The following is a 23846-nucleotide window of genomic DNA, read 5'->3' on the forward strand; positions in this document are numbered from 1 at the left end:
ACTATAGAGATAGTAAGAATTACATTAGTAATTTGGCCCAAAATACTGCACACTCTCAAAATATCCATGTTTTTACAAATACTTTATATTTTCAAAAAAAGTCCATATTTTGGCAAAATATAGTCATGTTACAACTTCTGTATGAAAGATACATTTCCTTTTCTCAGACTTCCTGATATCCAAAGAGGTATATTTATGGCAGAAATAATTAATCACAAATTTCTTTTTAAAATATTGTCTTGGCTCAGATTTTACTAAATGTACTCTATTTGTTCCTGGTATTATATCATGTAAAACCTGTTTTTATGGAATTGACTCAGAAGTGGTTTAGCTTAACAATATTTAGTACCATACAATTACAGGTTTGAGATTTTAAAGTACGAGTTATACAGTAAGTTGATTAATTTGTGCTTAATTTTTCAGCAAACATATGTATAGGTTTTTTTTTTTGTCACAATGGCAAACACCTATTTATTATACTAAATACAGCCTGAAATGTTAAGTAGATAATACAGATTCCAAGAAAATTACATTTCAGGTCCCCCAAAATGTCCTCCTGGTGCCTTAACAACTAAAACAATGCTTTCTATATTTTTAAAAATTTATAAACAAGCAACACTTGATATAAAATACATAAAATCCAAAATATAGACGTTTATTCAAAATTCTTTTTGAATTCCTAAGATGGCTATGAGCAGTTTGGTTTTACATGTTCATGGCTTAAAGGAATGTAAATACCACAATTCATGTGGATTTCTGCTTAGGAAGCCCACCAGCACAACACAGGGGTTTTGTGTTTCCATATCCTGTCCTGGCATTGCCTGTGCTACCCGTACCCAGCACGTCCATCCTGCCCGTTGCCCAGTCAATAAATTCCTTTCTCTCGTGTGATACGATAATAAGATATTCTGGTTAATTAAATATTCTAGTTGTCAAAGAATTAGATTGTAGGAAAATATACTAAACTGAATATATAAATTACATTTGATACAAATTGTATGTTCGTGGTTCAGAGAATTCTTTTAAGATCTTGATATCTTTAGGTGCATCATTATAAAAAAATTAATGATTATGCTTAGAGATATGCAGAGTGCTCAGTTTAATAAAATGTGAACTCGAGCTTAGGGAAAATAACATTTGTTTAATGATTGTTTCAAACTAGGTGACAGTTAAGACTTCCTTTTCACAAATACTTGGACAGGTAAGAGAGACTCTTTGTTGATTATTTATTGCTTTGTGAACAGATACTGTAAGGCAAGGGTTGCAACCTTTTTCTGTAAAGGGCCAGATAATAAATATTTTAGCAGACTGTGTATATGGTCTTTTCCTGCTTCTGCCACTACTGCTTCTTTCTTCTTGTTTTTCTTCTTTTTCCCACTTTAATAAAATCTGAAAACCATTCTCAGGACACAGGCTGTAGTTGGCCACCCTTGGCTTTAAGGTGCTGCTTTCATGTTGGATACTTTCTAGAAATGAGAGATGATTCCTGATTGTCAAGCAAATTAATATTTTTGGCTAAATGGATGTCATATTAAGATTTTATATTCCTCATATGCTACTAAAACTTATAGTCCAATAAAATCTGTAGTCTCTGTCATATAAATGACTATTTTCAAGGAACTCAATTTGTAAAAGGTAAAAGTAAATTATATTAAAAATAATGTTGAAATAGTTTAAGTTCACTTGGGGAGCATCTATGATTCATAGGCAAATAATGTTACAAAAATAATTTTCATAGACCTACTATGTTATGTTGTTATTCAACATCATTATAATTTGTAGAATTGTACAATCTGGACATAAATAGATATTGACTAATAAGAGAAATAATTTTAAAATTCACTAAAAATTTTGTTGCCTTTTATTACATTCACTTTTATTTTTTTTTTTGGTCTGTTATGTTTTATAATCTAGACATAACAGGATTTTTAAGTCATTTAATTCTATAATTATGATGAAACTCACAAGTTAAAATTAAATCAAAAATTTTATATGCATTATCTCATTTAATCCTCACAACAACCTGGTGAGAAATAGATTGTTATTATCATTAAATTTGTGAACATTAGAAAATTCTAAGTTAATTTGTAAAAATTTTGTGCTACATTAGAAAGAGAAGATTAAATGTTATTATAAGTTGGAAAATAGCATCATGGATAGTTTAATAAATACTCTAAAATGTTAAAGGATCAATTATTAAGAAAACTTATTTCTTGGAATAAAGGTGAAGAATTCATGCTATGGTATTTTTAGTTTGTCCAAAAGACATTTGGCCATACATGGTGTTACAGCTGCTGATATAACATGCTCTCTCATCTGTATCATCCCTGGGCTCATAATTCAGATTAGTGACAAGAAAAGGCAAGTTAGTTGATACTCTACAGTCAGGTTTAATTATATGTAACCAGAGAAAAACAGACTAATACTCTTGTTTAGACATGGAATTTTTTTTCTAAAAAATGAGGATGTGTGAGTGTTAAAGAATTTGTGGCAACTGAGTTAAGTCCTCAAATTATTGGAAAGATAATAAGATGCTCTCCTTTTGAATTTGTTTAAAAATTTAGGTTGAGAACAGTAAGAGAATGAATTAAGTTTTATGTATCTTATCTGTCTTTTAAAAATGGTATGTATTTTCAATGTCACCAATTCAGTCAAAGAAGACTGGGAAGAGGAATAAAGAGAAACCACTTGAGAGAATCTTTATCCTTTGATTAGATAATTTTTCATAAAATTAATATTTTTTCAGAGAAAGAAAAGAGAAAAATATGTTTACATATTCTTTAGTCTGTCTATTCTTACGAAAAAGAGGACAAAAAATAAACTGAAAGTTACTTTCTCAAGAGAATTATTTAAACTCTAGTAAATCATGTCTGTATAGGAATGGAATCCAATATTGCCCAATCTTTAGATTTTAAGTGAAACTGGAAGTCTGGATTTTTAGATAAAATATTTTAATTTTTCAATGTTGACATCTAATTTAAAATGTAAAGAAATATTAATGCCAAATACTAAACCAAATGAAGCACGTCTGCCGTTTGAATATGGCCCATGGAGGCCAGATTATAATTGACTTCTGTATCTATGGCCAGTATAATACTTAATACTCATAACAATGACAATATTAAAGAGAAATTCTGTGTTCAGCATGCTCTGTGTAGGACCTCTTACAAGATTTCTAAAGACCGTGAAGGGTATTAAAGGTTAATAATAACAGTAAATATTTTCTGATCACCTGCTTGTGCCAGTTACTGCTGTAAATGCTTTACAAAAATGGACACACTTAAGCCTTAAGCTTCCTGTGAGATAAGTGCTGTTTGTCTCCATTTTAGTGATAAAGGCCTAGGGAGGGGGGTAAAGTAACTTGTCCAAGGGCAAAGAGCTAGTGAGAGGCATAGCCTGAACCCTGGCTCTGAGCCTGTTAGGCCACTTAACTCTTCTGATGCTCTGTGCTGTGTATTTCCTAGCATGTCATTAGCAAGCAGTACCATTCAGTAATAGGTAGAAAATAACTTTTTCCTTTTACTCAGCTCTTCTCTCCCTCCACTCAAAGCTACAAAATATAAATCATGAGTACGAGCTTTAAGTTTTTTGTCTTTCACCTCAGTTCTAATCTGGAAATCCAGAGGAGCTTCATGGAGACCTTAAACTTGCTGAAATCTTACATAACATTTTGTGTAAGCATGTGTTTCCATAGCTTTCATCAGATTGACAGAGGAGTCTGTACATTTTCTAAAACATTCTGTGGATCGGAGAACATGCTTTAAAGTAATTTCCTTTTTAATTACTTTAAACATTAAAACAAGAACTTAACACTATGTTTTTGTTGTATGTATGTTTTTTACAGAGATTGGATCAGCTGATAGAATGACTTGAGGTGCTAATACATAATGGTCATAAATGTAGGGTCTGAGTTAAGTCCCATTTTACAGGATTTCCAAAGACAGTGAAGGACATAAAAGCCTAATAACAGCAGCTGATATATTCGATAGCTTATCACGTTCGAGTTTAATATTCTAAATGCTTTACACAAATGAACATGTTTAATCCTTAAAACCATCTATAAGGTAAGTACTATTATTGTCCCTGTTTTACTCATGAGAACAAAGAGAGGTAACAAGTAACTAACTTGCTTGTCTATTATGATTTTAATTGTGCAAGTTACTTGGGCTCCCTGTGCCTGAATTTCTCTGTAAAATAGGGATAAGAACTTCATGAAAGGATATTTGGGAGGAGAACGTGAGATAATGCATATAAGATGTTTAGTGTCATACCTGGAACATACTAAATGCTCAAAAATGCACCTTGTAAAAGAATTTGTAGCATATGCTACACAATTATATATTGTCTGTAATATTATGCCTTTGATGAAAAATTCAGATAACATGATTCTAATAGGCCATATATTCTTAGCATTTATTTTACTTAGAATTTTGATACCCATTACTGGAGATGTCTTTGTGGCTAGTCAGGAAATGCATGAAGTGAAGAACAACATTTTTATTTCACGTGAAAGTACATTTATTTCATGAAAATGAATATTCAGAAGTTGCCCGTTGATGTGCCTGTTTTCTAGGTAGTCAGGTTTCACGGTGGAGCGCTTCCTGCTTACGTTATATCTAGTATCCTTCTTGCTTATGGAGGACAGCTGTACTCTCTTTTCTCAGCAGGTAAGAATGTTCCTGTTCCTCCCTCCCTCCCTTCCTTCCTTCCTTCCTCAGTGCTTCATTACTACTTCTTTATCCTACATCTGGCTGATAAAGACACGTCAATTTCTTGAAAATTCCCGACCCTTCTCTCTCAAGTTTACAGGGATTTGAGATCCTCAAAGTTTTAAGAAATTCCCAAGAAAATTCCTTACTTGTTTTCTCCATTTTATACCCTTGTAAAGTTTCTTCCCTCTGTGCTGAGGCTCTCTTAAGGGATAGAAGCTTGTTGGGGATCTTGTTGTCCACGCCATTCTACTCCCAGTGCCTAACATAGGCCAAGCACAGAGTAGGTGTTCAGTGTAATATTTGGGCTCTATCAGCTGCATCATTTAGGTACACTGAACGATCAAGAATTTACACAGAGGGGCTGTTTCAAAGGTATGTGTAGGGTTAAGGGAAACCAGGAAGAAACGAAGTACCAGATTAGCAGCAGAGCCATCTAGTCCTCCTAGGTGATAGGGTAAGGGAGGGAGCAAACCTTAAGAGCTGTAGGAGAGGGCAGCAGTACTGCAGCTGAGCCTTGGGTCCAGGAATGCTACAGCTACTGTCAGCCTGTGGCTCAGCAGGGAGAAGGCAGGGAGATAAACACACTAACTTGATTTCCTCCTGTCCTCTATCTGCCATTGCCTCTCACTCACTGAACCCAACCAGAAGCCAGTCCATAAGTCAGCCTCCCAGAATTCAGAGCAAAGTAAAGGGTAGAGAATGGATCTGGAGAAGAAAATGGAGACTATGTTGTACATTGGACAAAGCCCTCTCTAGAGTGTAGCAGTTAGAACAGCGAGCCTCACACGCTTGCTGGGCTTGGCAAGAGGAGACAACAGATAGGAAAAGAGAGTCGGCCAAAGCAGGTAAAAGCAGTCCAGAAATCCCCTCTACCATTCCCATCTTGTCAAATCCTTCCACAGTTCCTCATTTCCTTTCAATGACTTTCTGCAGTTTAAGTCTGCCTTTAGTGTTCATTTTAACCTGATTTAACCTATATTCCAGGAAGAAGGAAGCAACATTCAGTGTGAACTGCTCAGATCCAATCTTTTAAAAGATTATTCTGACAATATGACATCAACTATACTTGAATATAATTTTTTTCCAAGTTTGAAAGATGCCTCATTCTTCTTAGTTTCAAGTGACAATAGATTTTCAGACATTTAGGATTTATGTCTAGATAGTCCACAGAAACCACAGGGATGTATGATATTGGTTAATCTAGAGGATTTAAGTATGGGATTGTGTCTCAAATTTATTAAAGAATTGGTTCTGTGCTACTCAGCCATAAAAAACGACAACGTAACGCCATTTGCAGCAACATGGATGTTCCTGGAGAATGTAATTCTAAGTAAAGTAAGCCAGAAAGAGAAAGAAAAATATCATATGTGGAATCTAAAAAAAAAAGAGCATAAATACAAAAAGAAACAGACTCATAGAATACAAACTTGTGGTTGCCAAGGGAGGTGGGGTGGGAAGGGACAGACTGGGAGCTCAAGATCTGTAAATATTGGCAGGCATATGCAGAATAATAAACAAGATTATACTGTATAGCACAAGGAAATATATGCAAGATCTTGTGGTAGCTCACAGCGAAAAAAATATGACAATGAATATATGTATGTTCATGTATAACTGAAAAATTGTGCTCTACACTGGAATTTGACACATTGTAAAACGACTGTAACTCAATTTAAAAAGTTAAAAAAAAAATTGGTTCTGAACCAAAGGTGCTTATCAGAAGTCACTTGTATTGTAAATCGTGCTCACTAGAATGGCTATAATAAAAAAAGATAGATGATAACAAGTGTTAATGAGGACATGGGGAAATTGGAACCTTAGTCAGCTGGTAATAGGAATGTAAAATGGCATAGCTCCTTTGGAAAGCAGTCTGGGTGTAGACCCAAGAGAAATGAAAACATACATCCACACTAAACTTACACATTGATGTTCAGAGGGGCACGATTCATAATAGCCAGAAGTAGAAAAAACCAAAATGTCCATTAACTGATAAATGAATAAATGTGCTGATATATGCTACAGCAGATGCATCTTGGAAGTATGCCAAGTAAAAAGAGCCAGTCACAAAGGCCCACATATTATACAATTCCTTTTTTATGAAATGTTCAGAGCAAGTCTACAGAGACAGAAAGTAGATTAATGGTTGCTTAGGAATGGGGAGGCATTGGAGGTGACAATTAAGAGGAACAGTTTCTTTTGGGAGTAATGAAAATGTTTTAAGACTGAATTGTGGTGGTTAATGCACACTTTGTGAATATATTAAAAACCACCGAATTCCATACACTTTAAGTGGGTGAATTTTTAGATAGGAGAATTATATCTCAGTAAAACTGTTTTTTACAGAATAACCCATGGAGCTTTGTAAAAGTACAGATGATGAAACTTCAGCCTTGGCTTCCTGAATTTGTTTCACAAATGGTTGAATGTGTACTCTTGTATGAGAACCACTGAATTAGAATAATTTTTAATCTTTTGAGAGGAGTCTCTGTGATATAATGAAGATCCTTGCTTTCTGTCTGACATGAAATATGTTGCTCTTACAAACAATGCAGGATATAACATGTCTTGTACTTAATTACTGTGAATTCTCTATTACATGTAATTTTTTTAAATCACTAGGTCATTGCTTAGAATATGCTACTATGTTGGATAAAGAAGCCAAACCATACAAAGTTGATCCTTTTGTAATTATGACTAAGTTTCTGTTGGGGTAAGTTTTATTATCTATGATAATGATTTTAATTTTGTTTTATATGTAAAATATTATTTTTGGCTTCAATATGGAATATAAATTTTCAGATGAATATGGCAATAAACTTGTTTTACTAAATGAAATTGTTCTCTTAGGCAAAAGCCTAATAGGAATATCAGCATTTACTTCAGGAGTTTAACCATGTTAAAAGTAACTACTGAACTTACTTATCAGTCTAAACTTATGCTGTCATTATACCAGTTAAATACCTTTAACATTTGCAAAGGAATGTATGTGGTCCATGATCTTTGGGTATCCCGGATTTATGGACACAAAACGTCATAGGATATAGATGAAACAGTGCCTCAGAACACTTTTTCTTACTTTCCATACAAAGTATATTTTAGATCTCTCTACCCTACTTAACGTTGCATTCTTAATTTATTGTTTTTTGGGTGGTTTTTTTGTTTGGTTTGGTTTTTTGGGGGTTTTTTGGTTAAGAGACATTATTTAGATGTCTTTCCCTCTGTCTACAACTAGCTATTGGCTTTCTAACTTAAAAAAAGGCCACTTATTACTTCATTACAAGGGTCAATAGAGAGTGGTAAAGCTTCATTGAGACTTAGGACTCAGATCCTTGAAGATCAGCAGACTCACTTGTTCCCTACAAGGAACTGAAGTTTCTTTTTTTAGTATAATTATAAATTAAATATCGTGGGACTTTAGGGGCTCTAATGATTGAATGGTCAAACACCTCAAATAATAAATCCTTGAATGACAATTGTTGGGTTTTTTTGCTTTTATTGTATTGTTTGCTTTTTTTTATGTTTTCTTTTATCCACAGATATAAATGGTTTAAAGAATTATGGGATATGCTATTGTTACCAGAATTAGATGCCATCGTTTTAACTAGTCAGAGTATGTGTTTCCCCCTTGTGTCCTTGATTCTCTTTCTGTTTGGAACATGTACTGCCTACTGGGGTGGCCTTCTCTCTTCTACATCTGTGAGACTCCTTTCTTCATTGTGGCTAGCTTTGAAAAGGTAAAGGATGAATGACTAAAAGCTTTCTTATTGCTCTTAAGTAAGGAAAAAATGTAATCTGATAGGGAACCTTAAAATTTAATTTGCTTTCACTGTAATTAAACTATAATTTCTAAGGGAAAATGTATACCTAGCAAAACACGGGATTAGTGCTCAAAGTTATGTTTCTGTCATAGATGATCATTTATTTCAAGTTAAATGCTACATTTGATTTTGACCTTAGTGCTCAAGAGTTAATCCAAAAGGCCTGACAGATTACACAAGTGTTTTTAAATTTCACTCTTGTAACTCTTTCCAAGGAGAAAGTGTTTCTCTGGCAATGCTTTTATATGCTGATTTTCAATCAGACCAGAGAGCAAGAGACTCCAATCAAGGATCAGATTAGATGAAATATGTAAGAGCTCCAAAAAAAACATTGCCTAGAGTTTTATCATAGGTGCAAAGACACAGTTTGAAGTTACTGGTAGGCTTTTCTGGTAAACCAGTGATCTAGTTTCCTTTACCTCTCCTCGCCACACACGTTACATAACTTACTGTCACAGAGGGGACTGTGGTGTGATGCTGCTTCCTCTACCCTTCTGAAGTGCTTCTGGCATTAACACCATCACATTGCTGAGTGACCTCGAGACTTTAAGAAATAGAGAAACGGTTCCTTTCCTATCAAGATCAGGAATGTATGACATGGGGACCTATAATTACTGATTATCTTTAACAGTGTTGTTTCTTCCTTTGTACAATCACCCATAGTGTATCTAAATGAGAGAGGAGCTATCACAGTGTATTATAAAATTTACAAATATGTGTCTCCCCTCACCTTTATTTTAAAAAATCTTATTGTTTACCTTATAGTAATACTTGCATATTAATAAGAAAGACTGGCAGAGCACTGTATTGTTTTCTTCTTATATGTAATTATAAATAATTGTCAAATGCTTTTGAAAGCTTTACTTTTGTTATTCCAGGCCTTCTGAACTTCCTAAAGATATCAAGATAATATCACCAGACTTGCCCATTTTGACAGTTGTTCTAATCATAGTTAGTTGGACAACTTGTGGAGCATTTGCCATACTTCTTACTTATCTTTACTATGTGTGTAAGGTATGTCAAATCAGTAATGGCAGATAGGCTGAGCTTTGTATCAGGCAGGCATAGGTGTTAAAATTTTTTGTGATTGCTGCTACAGTAACCTGTTATATAACAAGTTTAAGTGTAAAGGTGTTTTAACATCTTAACTATTTCAAATATATATAGTTACCTGAAGAACTGAAGTTATTAATCTGAGTTGGGTTTCTTAGTTAAAGGGAAGGGAGGAGATATAATCTGTTTCAGGTTGCTTCATGCTCTGGCAGGTAATGTTAACTTTTTAAAAAACGTTTTACTAGAACAGTTTTTATTCACATCTGCCTTTGAACATGGATAATAGACAAAACAAAAAGTTATGTCAGTGGGATCAAGCTGTCAGTCATGTTGAGATGATGTAGAATGCTGCAAATTTGCTGAAGAATCACAAGACAGTGATAAAAATAATTAAGCTGATAATTTCACTGAGGAAATGAAAAACACTTCCAAAGAAGGCTGACAGTTTTGTCAGAAGTTCTAGGTTATACAGCTGCCATTCTCCGCATTAATTTTACGTAGAGGCAGTTGATACCAGAAGAGATAATCTTTTCCTTTTTTTTTTTTTAAACTGTCTCTTTTTTTACCATTTGGTCTTTCTTTTTTTAATTGAAATATAATTGATTTACAATGTTGTGTTAATTTCTAGTGTACAGCATAGTGATTCATTTATATTCCTTTTCATGTTCTTTTTTGTTATAGGCCATTACAGGGTATTTAATACAGTTTCCTGTGCTATACAGTAGGACCTTGTTTATATTTTTTCCTTTTTTAACAAAGGTTTGTTTACACCTGCATTTAACACTAATACATACACATTATAGATTACTTCAGTTTTCAAAAGAAAAATAAGTCCATCAGATAAAAACTACTTAGATCTACTTTGATTTATAAATATAACTTGATTTATAAATATTATATTTTTAGTTTTTTTAAATGGGTATTTCAGACAATTGGTACAATCAGCAAGACTTTCTCAAATACTTAAGAAAATCTAATAAATGTATAGACTTTCTCAGGTTCTTACAAACATTTTACCACCTTATATAACTGAGTTCAGATTTTCAAAGATTTAGAATATATAAAACATGTTAAACTCTTTATATTATGCTGAATATAATCAAATTTTTGACTCACATGACACTTTAAGTTGCATTAGCAAGGCACCATGCAAACATAGGCTTACACAATGTAGAAGGTATATAGCATTATATCCGGCCCCAGTGTACTCTGGAAGTATGCATTATTTTTGTAATCCATGATAGCAAGCACATGTAGTTATTATATACCTTTTCTAAAAGGATGTGTTTAAATGAATGTTTATTTACCAAAAAAAAATTGTTTGTTTTTTTTAAATTGCAAATTACAGTGCTTCTCAATTTCAATAAAAATGATTATTCTTTTGTTCCAAAATAAAAGTAAAATTAAGGTCATTTCTTTTTCATAGGTTGTTCACTTGCAAGCCAGCCTAACAACTTTTAAAAATAGCCAGACTGTGGTAAGTTTTATTTTCAAAACTGTACATCACTGTAGTATGAAAGAACATGGGGAAAATATAAAAGTTTGGACATTTTTTAAATAAAAGGTTAGGATTTTATAGTGTTTAAAAGGTATTGTGAATTTAAATAACTTTAAGAAAAGTGAACCCAATGAATATTAAAATAGATTAAGTTTAACTTGATCTTTGTCAGTACTTATTTTTGTTATTACAAATTAGCTTTTAAATTTTATTTTAAGTGATTAGAGTATACTCAGTAGTGGAAATAGCAAATCAAAGGAATAAAAGTTTTATAACTGATAATGGCTTTAAAGTACTTTTAAACAAGATAATTTCAGTATTTTACATCAATTTGGTAATGGAAAAATGTATTTATTTAGCTGTTAGGTGTAACTGAGTATGATTCTAAAAAAAAAAATAGTCTTTAATTTTGCTTACTATCTTGCTATTCTTACTTTATTGCTTTATAGAATCCCAAACACTCTAGAAGAAGTGAAAAAAAGTCCAATCACCACAAAGACTCCACAGCACATCCTCTTCGTTTATCTGCCAGTGATGCTGAAGACAGTCTTCGCATGCACAGCACTGTGATTAACTTATTAACATGGACTGTGTTACTCAGCATGCCATCTTTAATTTACTGGTTAAAGAACCTTAGGTGTGTTTTATTTATATAATTATACTTTATTTAGTTCAAACAATAACTGTAAGTAGAAACTTCCTAGATTCCTAATCATTCATAAACCTTTCTCAAGAACAAGGCGCTGTCACCTGAAATTTATTTTCAGCATCTTCATATTTCTTCTGTTCTATGAGAATACAAACTCTCTCAAAACCTGCCCCCAAAATAAGGAATTGTATTTTATTCAATTTACCTTTAACCATCTTTGAGTCTAGAAATAATGTGAAAAGGTATTCACAATGATAGTGCTTTATGCATTTTTCAATTCATGATCAGTTTTATTTTTTCTTAAATTTGGGGGGAAGAAAAATGCTTACATTCAAAATATTAGAAATAAGGAAGTGTGTCCTGTTCTAATGTGTCCTATACATTGAACGAAAATAAATAATCAGCTGTTTTACTACTGAAAACTCTCATTTGCTTTGCTACCTGGTAAGTGTACTAGGTTAAGTGAGAACCTAAAAATGTCCTCCAAGATTATTTCTAGAATATTTAGTTATTGGTTAATTGTTTTTTTAAAAAGCCACCTCATCTAGTTAATAGTTAACCCCTGCTCAATGTAGTTTTTAGAAATGATGTAAAACTTTCTGATTATCTAAATATTGAAATTTTTTTTGAACAGTCGACAAAAATCAAAACAAGTTCAATAAATTAAATCACAGGTTACTAGATGTTAATATCCTTCCTTTGTCCCTTATTTTAATCACAGTCCAGATTTTTGTTCACAGATTTGGGAGAAAATTACTTGAGGCACAAATTTATGATTCTGAAAGGCTGTAGCTATCTCACTGTTAATGCAAGAATTAAGAATTTGGATTTTAAAAAGATAAGGGACAATTACTTTGTGTAAACCTTCATCTTTTTCGTCTTTTTAAAATAGACCAGCCTAAATATATTTTAAATAATCTGTTTTATAAATATATTATTTATAAATGACTCTTTAGGTGTATACCTATTATAAAAAGAAAGTGCTTTCATATTGGGTATTTTTATTTCCTTTAGCTCCTGAACATAATTCTCCATATAAAACCTAGAGAATAAAGATGATGTAGAGCAAAATTTATTTATCAAGGATTTCTTGAGCTGTTGAGAGCTCTCTTATATCCATATTGCTACTGGAATGTTTGAAATTTATTTGATTTAACTGATAATTTTAAATGATTGGGTATGCTTTGTTGATTTATGTGTTATTTTTTTCTTTTTGACATAGGTATTACTTTAAACTTAGTCCTGATCCATGCAAACCTTTGGCATTTATCCTTATTCCAACTATGGCACTTCTTGGAAATACTTACACTGTTTCAATAAAATCAAGGTATAATATTTTGAACTTTTTCTCACATCTATGCCTAGTTTTTATCATTCTTTTATACCTGAAACATGCTCTTTGTTCCTAATTACTTGGACTGTTCCTAAAGGTAAAGCCATAACAGTAATTATAGTTCATATGCAAATATAGTTTATGTGTACATATATTTGTTTTCTTAATTATGAGTTTTATTTGTTAGGATTTAATATTTTTTTAAGTTAACCCTTAAAAGATATGATATCTAAAGGTTGTTTCCCAAAGCTACAGGAGTGGAAGTGGGTAGTAATATAGGTGAAGTAATATTGGCCATGACTTGACAATTTTTAAAGCTGGGTAATGGGTACATATGAGGTTTATTACACTATTAATGTACTTATGTTTTTAATTTTTCATAATAAAACTTTACTTTTCATTGACTGGTTATTTGCTCTGGGAGCTTTTTTCAGTTGATTCTGGCAGATAGTTGCAGATACTCTAAAATCAGGCAGACCTAGGGTTTAAATCTAGGGCTCTGTGTCCTTAGGTAAGTTTCTTAACCCCTTAGTTTCTCTGTTTAAAAAGATGATAGTCTTTCCTGATAGTATTTGTCTTTTAAAAATATTTAGTGTCTTGTCTTACGCTCCTGTTAGGAATTAAGGATGGTTCCTTATTTGCTTGAGGTTTTTTGCTGTTATTAATTATGGTGAAAATAAATATTTCTATAGCTGCGTCATAGTAAACATTATTGATTTTGTCATTGTTGTTGTTAGGATAAATTTCTAGAGGTAGAATTGCTGAGTAATAGTCCAACTAGTATTTTTCTATTGTTAAAATTTAAAAGACTGAATAAAACTGGTTATTCACTTAATAGAAATATTTTTCTCTTTTGTGGCCAAAATTGACTTGTATTGATCTTTGTAAAATTACAGACAATTAAACTCATTATATGAAAAATTATTTCATCTAAAATCACTTAGAACACTTTCTCAAAACTATAAAAGATTGACATAATTCAGTTTTTGCTCACAGTGTAGATCACATTATAATGTATTTCTCTGTCTCTTTACAGTAAATTATTGAAGACTACTTCACAGTTTCCACTTCCTCTGGCTGTTGGTGTGATTGCTTTTGGGTCGGCACACTTATACAGGGTTCCATGCTTTGTCTTCATTCCACTTTTACTCCATGCATTATGCAACTTTATGTAAGATTGGATTTAAGGAATGATAAAGATGATTTTTGCCTTTAGGGCCAGTAATAAGTGGGAACGTACAGATCATCAATGTAGACAGCAAGATCCTTTGGAGAAGACGAGTCTATTTTTACAATATTGAAGATAGGAAATTAGTTTTGTAATGCTTGAGGAAAGTAGTTGACGCATGGTTTTGTTTTGTGATGTGACATCTGTGTACTAGTCATTTTTGAAAAATTAGTAAAAAAGATATGGTGGCCACTGTCTTTGAGGACTCCTCTGTGTATTAGCTAGTCTGCTTGACTGGCCATGCCAGGGGTTTTCTAAATACTCAGTAAATGTAACATTTGTATTCTCACCTCAAGCATTCTGCTCATTTCATCAAACTCTCTTCTGAAAAGTGGGTTATTTTGTATTTGCTACAGTATACACATTGGGAAAAAAAAGTCTTAAAAGGTTAATGAAATTTATAACTGTTTGGTTTCTCAGAAATGAAATAGCTACAGTCTATAGTTACTTTTTGACAGCTGCAGTGAACAAAGTAGTCATTTTGTTTTCTTACATCTATGAAAATAGAACTTTCAATTCTAAGGAGACATGTTTTCTTGGTAACCAAGCAAGATTGATGAATAGAAACAATTCAAACTCAAAACTTAGTGAAATTTTCTTGTTACTTCTCAAATAAGAATCTTACTTTGTATACTTAGTGAGTATCAGGAGACTATTGAAAAGATCAATTGCTAAATGTAAAGAAAATTCTCATAGATATTACTTACTGGCATTGGAGCAGTTCGGTTGTTCAGTGTCTATACCATTTTCTTTAATTCATTGACCCCATGGTTGCCAAAAGTGCCTCGGGTCATGATGGATTGTTAAAATAATTAAATTCCAGTGGTCAGAAAAAACTCTAGATAGGCAGTTTTATCCACTGTGAAAGGAATCAGTATGATCAAATGCAGTGCCACGTTCAATGTATAATATTATACTATTAATGGATTAACGGTGGACAGACTGTTACCCCATTAATAGCATAAGTATAAACAATATACCTAAACAGATTGGAGGGTTTAGCCACTAGGTTTAACAGTAGAATCTTAATTTGTCAAAGTGATTACTGTTTGATAAGAGAGTAACATTTCTATTTCAGTTCAGATTTCAGCTCACTTTTAGCTATAAAAGAGGAGGTAGGTAATGGAGCAAGGTATCTTCGCTTTAAGGTAGAATAAACTCAGGCTGGGGTGTACCTAGGTGACAGAGCCCTTCCTTTACATGTGTGTGCTGTGAATACTCCAAACCTCTGAAGAACAGCCCTTAAATCCCAGTAACTCCACAGCTGCACCTGTGAACTTGTGTCCCTGTTAGTACCCGGGGTGTCCTGGAGTACCAGGTTCATTTACCTGCTGTTGCATCTGGCTTCCATTACAGCCTCTCAGCTGTTACTGCCTGCTAGAGGGTCACCCCTGCTTTACTGCCTGTAGCGGGTTACCTCACTTCTTTTCTCAGTTGTTCCTCAGGTCCTTGCTGTTTTGGCATCAGTTGAAGAGGGTCTTGCTGTCATCTCTGAGGGTTGTAAGTTTGATTCCATTGTTGTCGTTCCCAATTCGTGTTCAGTATTGATATTTTCACTTACTGAGGTCATTAAAGGGAAGTGGTAGCCTCATAATAGACATGGCAAGCATACTAAGCTCTTGTTTGTTTGAGGGAAGTGGCAAAAGGCATAAAATACAGAATGCCTATGTGTTCAATATCTACATGGAAAGAGAATTTATTGGATTATATACTTTCCCATGACGTACCACATATATAGTTAAGTAAGGACACATCTGCCTAGGTTTAGCTGTACGGACACTCATAAACAACTTTTGTATATAGGTGTCCTATTTTTTTCACCCCTGTTATAGTTGTATTTCAAGTTACAGGTTAAATGTGTCATTTATTTCTGAAATTGAATTTAGGTCCATATACTGAAAGAACTTAAGAAAATTCATTAATTTGAATCTTCTATTGACAGCCATAATCATTATGTGTATTTGACCTAAGTCTCCTTGTTTAGTCATTGCTGAATAAAATGTAACAAGCTTAAATTTCTCATTTGTGAGTAGTACGTTAGCTTTTTAAAGCAGCAGACTAGGCACCCTAATTTTCACAAAAATATTTTCATGTGAGTGTAGCTATCATGAAGTCCCGAAGTCTTATTTTTTTCAACAAAATGTTCATTTTAGGACTACAAAAAGGGTTCTAATTAAACATACTATAAACAACAGTGGTTAGGGGTTTTGTATATATAAAATACAGACACATATTTTGACAGGGTCTTCATCAAGTCCTAATGCACTTTAAACTCAAATAACTACAGAGATGAGAAAGTAGCCTCTGTCTGAAGATTAGCAAAACTGATGTTTCTGTCGCTTGGAAAAAGGGAAATACTTTGTCTTTAAATTACACATTATTTCTACCATGCTTGCAACCTTTATTATTAGCTGGCAAAACAGCACATGTTTATTCGCAATGTTACTAAAAATAAATTTGTTTATAGGCAGTAAGGGGTTATCTAATTTAACAAACTTCTGAGCTCTACTGTTATAACATTGTTATTTAGAATTTTTTGAGTTTAGAGTAAGTTTTGTACTTATAAAAAATTACTCCTGGACTCTATTACTAGATAAATATGGACTGGACAGGACAAACCCTGAGTACTTTCAGTGTTTCTAAAGACTCCTCTGGAGTTGCTGCTGTTATAATTTGGAACAGATAATATGATAAAAATCATTAATGCTCTTTTTTTCAGCATCTTTTTCATGCCAAAAATTACAAAGGTTCTGGTAGCTCTTTTCTTGGTTGTCACCAGAATGAAAATATTTAAAACAGTAATCCTAAAAAAAATCTGTGCCTGATTAACATTCATTTTAACTCTCTTCAATATGTATTGATCATGTATTGCTTAATCTTCAATTTTTTTCATATTTTGATCAGGTAAATTCAAATGTCTGTGATGGAGTATGTTTTCTTGTTTGAATTACTATACTATCTACATGATTATACAGTTAGGAAAAAGAAACAACTAGTAGGTCTAGTAGATGTTTGTTGTGATTATCCTATCACTCATGCAGATGGTACACATCTCCCCTAAACACACATTCTTACGTGAGGTTATCTTTATCATTATCTTTTTCTTAACTCTTTAGTCTTTTCACTTACAGCATAGTGTATTCTTTTCACCTCACTACTCATTAGCCCCTCTTACAGAAGGTAGTCAAGGGAAATAAACTCAATTAAAGATAAAACTCAATTTTCAGTTTAGTTCTTGAAAGCTCTGGGAAAAATGGGGAAAACACAAAGATAATGAGAGAAACTAGGGTTGTTGATCCCCGAATCCCCAGACATTTCAGTTGGCCCATATTTTCACCTTAAGCATTAGGTCTGGATTAATGTAATTATCTTGCTTTATTATGAGGTTTAGTGCAGAACATTACATTGTTGCATTTGCAATTTTAGTAACTATTAAACTCAGTTGGGAAAAACAAAAAAATGTTTTGAGACTATGACTAAGGCATTTGTTGATTATTTTTTATCATCACTTTTTGTTTTCTCTGTAGTTTAGTTTTGTGAACTTATATATCATAGGAAACAACATACCTTGGGAAGTTTTGGGGGAAAAGTCAATTTGGAGAGCATGGCACCCTCCAGGATAAAGGAAGCAATAAAATTATCTTTGTATTATGAAGTTAGACTCAGATAGAAAACTTGTTGCCACATAAGGTAAATGTAGAAGATACTTTTACGAAATAGATGATTGAAAGCTAAAATTTTATCCCAGTGTTTTTGAATAATGGACATTTCAAGTTCTGTACTGAACTCTTATTTATACATGTTACTTATGCATTCTTTCACAATGTATTTTAACAGCCTGTGGAAATAGAAAGGTTGTAAGGCTACTCACCTTCTTTACTTTTAATAAGGATGATAGGAAAGAAAAGTCAGGTCAGTAGTCCAAATCAAAATATGTGTACTGTAAATGCTCAAGAAGTAACATTTTTTTTGATAAATTATATCATCAATACATGATGACTGAATTTTATATATTGATAACTTAGTTTTAAGAATGGAATAAAATTTGGGAATAGTGAGAATAGACTGCTAATTTCATTTATAGTAGAAATATAACAGTACACCTGAACTGGCAATACCACTTTCAAAAGTTAGATTATATTCTAAGCTACATCTTGATTGCGTTGCTGTAGTTGAAAAATTTTAAATTAAGTACAGTACTTTCTAAAAGTGTTCAGCATGTTATACTGTCAAAAATGTGTTTTGAAATACCAAGTAACCAGTTAATTTCTGATGACTTTGTATAGGACTTGATACATGTGAGTCAGATTTAGTCTGCACTCATTCTGTACATTGTAACTTTGAACACTTAACGAAAAACTGTATCTGTTGATATATTTTGATTAGTGTAAATTTGTTTGCATATTTGAATCCTAATCTTACTTTAGGAGGTCTAAAAGTAGCCATTTTTGTTAAGTTCATATACTCTTATTTTTAGTGTTATTTTGGTTTTTAGTATTTATACAGTAGAAATGTTACTAGTAAAAGATTTATAGACAAAGCATAGAACTATTAACTGTTCAAAAGCCTAAGTGATAGGCATATTTTGTATTTCATGCTGCACTTGTTTTGTCTCATATTGGACTTTTTACATCCCTTTTTCAGGAAGAAAGACACATTTGAATTTTTTAGCGTAAAACTCTACATTGGAAAATAGAACTGTATTCATATGGTTAGCAAAACACACTTTGCCACCAAAGCTAAATGAAACTGTAAAATACCTCCAGATATTTGTGCCAATGAACTTTTCTTACCATATTGGGATTAAAACAAAAATAATTTTTTCAGTATTTTTCATCTAAGACATATTAAATATGTAAATCATCAAAACTTATATTCCATACCCTAATTTTTCTTTGAAAACATATAAGGCTTATAGTATATTCTGTTTTGGCTAATTTCTGGAATAATGTTTTCTGGCTTTATTGGGTGAAATTTAGTTTACCCAATAATGACCTTTCAGTAATTAGTTGAAGAAATCACTTAAGTAATCTTGCTTCCAATTGATTCTGTAAAACTTTAAATTCTGTTGCCCAGATCATTTTTAGTACAAGTGTCTCTCATTTATGTAATACAAAGTTTACTGTGGAATTTTTTTGTTTTCAATGCATTTCCGTTCAGTCCCTTTATACAATCATGTTTCACAGGGGAGAATTATCCCCTAGAACCTAGCATAGTACAATGAGGTAAACATAACAAAGGAAACATTGTAAAATGCATCTTAAAGGAAAATATAAAAACAATCAGAACGTAAGTGCTAAAGTGTTAACATTGATATGGTAGTGCACTCATGAAAGAAAAGCAGAAATACAATAGACTCAGAACCTCTGGTGTTTATCTGGTTGAAATTCTTTCATTTCTCCTATAGAAATCTTCACAGGGAATTTCAGTCCCTCATGTTATAGTTTTCCCCATCATTTAATGTCACTTAACCTTTTCTGCCCAGTAATGTTGATGCAATTTGCATAAGTAGCCTTGGAAGTAAAGAGGCAGCAGAGAAAGCCAAATATTAAAATGCTTGACCTTGATTTAGTTACAGTTTATCCAATTATCTGGTGGGGGTGGGGATGATATTACTAAAAAGATGATATACAAGACCTACATATCAGCGAACATCATTTTTGGAATGAATTGTTTGTTTTGAATAAGTTTATCCTAAGTAGGAGATGCCTGTGTTTAACATAACCAAGCTTTCTACATAATCAAACATGTATTTGTTGAAATATTGGTAGAAATAGTCTACCGCTATAGAGGGGGAAAATACCCAGTATTTTAGTGTATATAAATTAGGAAGTTGTAGTGTATATTTACATTTTTTAAAATATAAAAGTGACTTCAATATATTATTTTGAAGTGATTGTATTACCATTTCTTAAACTTAACGACTGACTGTAAATGTAGCAACATACCCGTGAGAAACCAGACCAAAATTGAATGCGTATTATCACTGTGACCTTGAACTTATAGTCATTTGGGATAAAACAGACTGTGCCTTAAAATAATGAAGGGGTGCCCTGCAATTTTATAACTGCATACTTATTATGGGTGGTCTTCTCAAATAGGCCCCAAATCGGCCCCAAATCCTTTTCTTTGAGGTTGGTAAAATAAAAGTTAGTCAGTATGTTTGCTGAACTATTGCTCTAGAGGTCTCCCTTAATTTCCAGAGTTCACATTTTGAATTAAAATTGACTTACACTTCATAGATGTAGAAAGGTAAAATAAAAGTTAGTCAGTATGTTTGCTGAACTATTGCTCTAGAGGTCTCCCTTAATTTCCAGAGTTCACATTTTGAATTAAAATTGACTTACACTTCATAGATGTAGAAAATGAAAGTTTAGCTAACATTTCGGAAAATAAATTTATTTTATGAGAAGGTGGTGGCACTTCTGAACTTGTTACACATGGAAAAGTTAATCTTAAAAAACAATTTTTTTGTCTTTTAATGAATAATGAATTCTTCCCTAAGAGCTATACTTATTTTTCCCTAGATTATTGAGGCTTGTATTTGTATATCAAATAAAGTTAGTTTAGCCAATAATGATTTTTCAGTAATTACACAGAAGCTCAGATTCATGTTGTATATGTTTAAACATTATTTTCCCTTTTACTTTTTCCTTCCTATTTTTAAGGTATCAAGAGAGAACTGGCTCCAGTTTTGTTTTGTTTTATTTTGTTTTAATGTAAAGACTTGCATATTTACTCTGCTTATTTAAAATGATGGATATAATTTCTATTAAAACAGATTATTCCATTCCTAGGACATTCATGGTCTTTGTTAAAAGATGCCCACGTCTCTGTGTACTCAGAATTTTTTGTGAATTTTTCAATTTCAGTTTTTAATATAAACTCAACCCATTTCTTTCTTCTCATTTCACCTCCACTATCTCCCATCAAAGACAAAAATACAGGTTTCTCTAAAAGTGTGTAGAAAGAAAACATGTCCTTCCTTAAAACATGGTCAAATTGAGATGGAAATAGTTTGGGCAAGGGTATGTAATAAAATTAAATTCATGGCTGTCAACCTGCATCAGTTTCTATATTATAGTTAAAAGTTTATAGAGGACAAACTATGTGTTATGCTGAGATAGACTCAGTAATCATTTATTTGCAAATTGATAATTTTGTTCTCATCCAAAAAAATTCAGTGCATAGTAACAATACTTAACAGTGCAAAGGAACTTGTCCTATAATATATACTGAAAAATGATTGTCACCTTGCAGATTTTTCGATTTAAACATGCATGATCTTCTCCAGTACTTTGTATAGTGTATGATGTACTAAATACATTTATGTGTAATTTTGTGCACATTTTTTGTATGGTATAATTAACATTATTACATTTAACTGATTGTAATTCACAAAAAGTGCTATTTATTGTATTCTGTAGGGTGTTGTGATTGTTTTTATCTGTGTTTCAACATGGTGTCGGGTTTAATAGATGAATATTTGCCTTCAGTCTCCGCTCAGGTATTAATGTGTAGCAATTTTTGGTGCTTTCTTTTTAATGTCATAATCTGGTGTTCTGAATGGTCAATAAATTTGGTGAACAAGAACATGTGATGCAGAATTGCTTACCAGTTCACATACTCCACAGTACCATCTCAGGAAGAACCCTTAAAAATCATTTCTTTACAGCGTGTCTGGCATTTCAGAAGTTCAAGCATGGGGCATGATATATCACAGGTAAGTATTGGAAGCAAGACAAATTCTAGTATTTCCCAACTTGGTATTTTGTAGCTTCTCACATGCATTTTCATGGACATTTTATGGTTCACATTCTACTTTAAGGAATTCTACAGTTAATGTTTCTCCCAGAGACCAAACTTCCACTTTCTTTACGCTGACTTGATATATATTCTTGGATGCCTCTATTTTCCAAATTACATGAGAATGATTTGGACATTTTTTGTAAACAGATTCCCTGATCATCCTAGAACTATTAAATTTGATCTTGTAGGGAGGAGACCTGGGATTCTGTTTTAACAAGTGCCTCAAAGAGTAATTCTCAAACATTGCTTTAGTGAATAAAATTTAGCTTGTTAGGGCTCTTAGAAGCAGCTAGAACAATTGTCTTTAGAATCACAAGATGCCAAAAGAGACCACATAGTTTGATTATTTAGTATAGATCTCAAGTTTATTATAACGGATGAGCGGAGGAAAAGGGGGTAGGGCATCTTTTGAGGGATGAGAGTTTTCTTACACATTGATTAGAATAATGTTTTCTAAATTATTTTAACCAGCATCCCTAAATAGATGAACATTTATAAGTTATCCACATGTGTTAACATTGTATATATTATTATTAAATATACCCCAAAGAGAAAATTTTTAAAGATGAGAAATATGCAACTAGAAGCTTTAACCTTTTCCTTGGATACTTAGAGAAGCATCTTGAAATCACTACAGTATGGAGGCCCTGGAGTGAACAACATGAAGTCCTCATAGGACTTTTCCTGCTAGTTTTTCTTTTTTCAATTCCCACTTCATCATTTGTGTGTGTGTGTGTGTGCGCGCGCGCATGTGTGTGTGTGTGTTATTGCTGCATAGCTAATTACAAATTTAACTGCTTAAAACAACACCTATTTATTTACTCACAATTCTGTAGGTCAGCGATCAGGTCCCTTTTCATACACCTCTTTGTATTCCCACGCTTAGCAATGCTTAGCAATGCATATTTTACATGGTAGAAATTTGTTAAATGTTTTTCAGGTGAATAATTATAAAAATGATCCAAGATAATTAAAAATCCTGACTTAACAACAACAAATTACGTCAGTAACAAAATTGCCTTTCTGTTGATAATTGTTGAAGCTGAGTGATAAGTACGTGGCCTCACATTATCTTGTTCTCTTTACTTTTGTATGTACTGGAGTTTTAGATAACAAAGACATTTTAATTATGGTCCAGGTATTATATTTACTAAGTATATTAATATATTTAGAAAACCTTTCAGAAATAATTGAAAAAAAGAAAAGCTTTTTTTTTCAATTACCCTGCCTAATTCCAAAGCATGACAAGGCAATTACAAAAACCATTACTGACCGACACTCCTTGTTAATATAAATGTGAAAATCCCTAACAAAATACTAGCAGATCAAATCCAGCAATACATAAAAGTCTACAGGAATGTACAAATCAACTACTAGGACTGGTCATTTAATACAGTAAGGTCACAATTTAAGGTTAATATAAAAAAATTTTTTTCTATATACAAACATCAAATAAAATAATTTTGTAAAATGCCATTTATATTATCACAAATATAAGATACTTAGGAATAAATTAAAATATGTACAAGACCTCTCCACCAAAAACAAAAAATATTGCTTAGAGAAAGGTTTAAAGTCCTAAGATAGAATATTCATTGATTGGAAGACTCACTATTTTTAGGATGTCATTTCTCTCCAAAATAATATGTACATTAAATGCAATCTCAATAAAACCCCCAGCAGGCTATTTTTTAAAAAAATCTACAAGCTGATTCTAAACTTTATATAGAAAAGCACATAATTTCA

The 23846-nt window shown here is 32.4% G+C and overlaps 1 protein-coding gene across 2 annotated transcripts in view; it reads left to right on the top strand.

The window, feature by feature from the left end:
• Window positions 1–21884, top strand: part of PGAP1 (post-GPI attachment to proteins inositol deacylase 1) — a 70102-nt gene extending 48218 nt beyond the window's left edge. For both annotated transcript variants that reach the window (XM_064485128.1, XM_010979739.3), the window contains exons 19-27: window positions 1163–1201; window positions 4574–4667; window positions 7332–7422; window positions 8249–8446; window positions 9409–9544; window positions 11010–11060; window positions 11531–11718; window positions 12953–13057; window positions 14100–21884. In XM_064485128.1, coding sequence (XP_064341198.1) covers window positions 1163–1201; window positions 4574–4667; window positions 7332–7422; window positions 8249–8446; window positions 9409–9544; window positions 11010–11060; window positions 11531–11718; window positions 12953–13057; window positions 14100–14238 — 1041 coding nt within the window. In that variant the 3' untranslated portion in view covers window positions 14239–21884. The remainder of the gene's footprint in view (window positions 1–1162; window positions 1202–4573; window positions 4668–7331; window positions 7423–8248; window positions 8447–9408; window positions 9545–11009; window positions 11061–11530; window positions 11719–12952; window positions 13058–14099) is intronic.
• Window positions 21885–23846: the final 1962 nt, after the last annotated feature.

The sequence above is a fragment of the Camelus dromedarius genome, chromosome 4, assembly GCF_036321535.1.
Source record: "Camelus dromedarius isolate mCamDro1 chromosome 4, mCamDro1.pat, whole genome shotgun sequence".
Classification (NCBI taxonomy): domain Eukaryota; kingdom Metazoa; phylum Chordata; class Mammalia; order Artiodactyla; family Camelidae; genus Camelus; species Camelus dromedarius.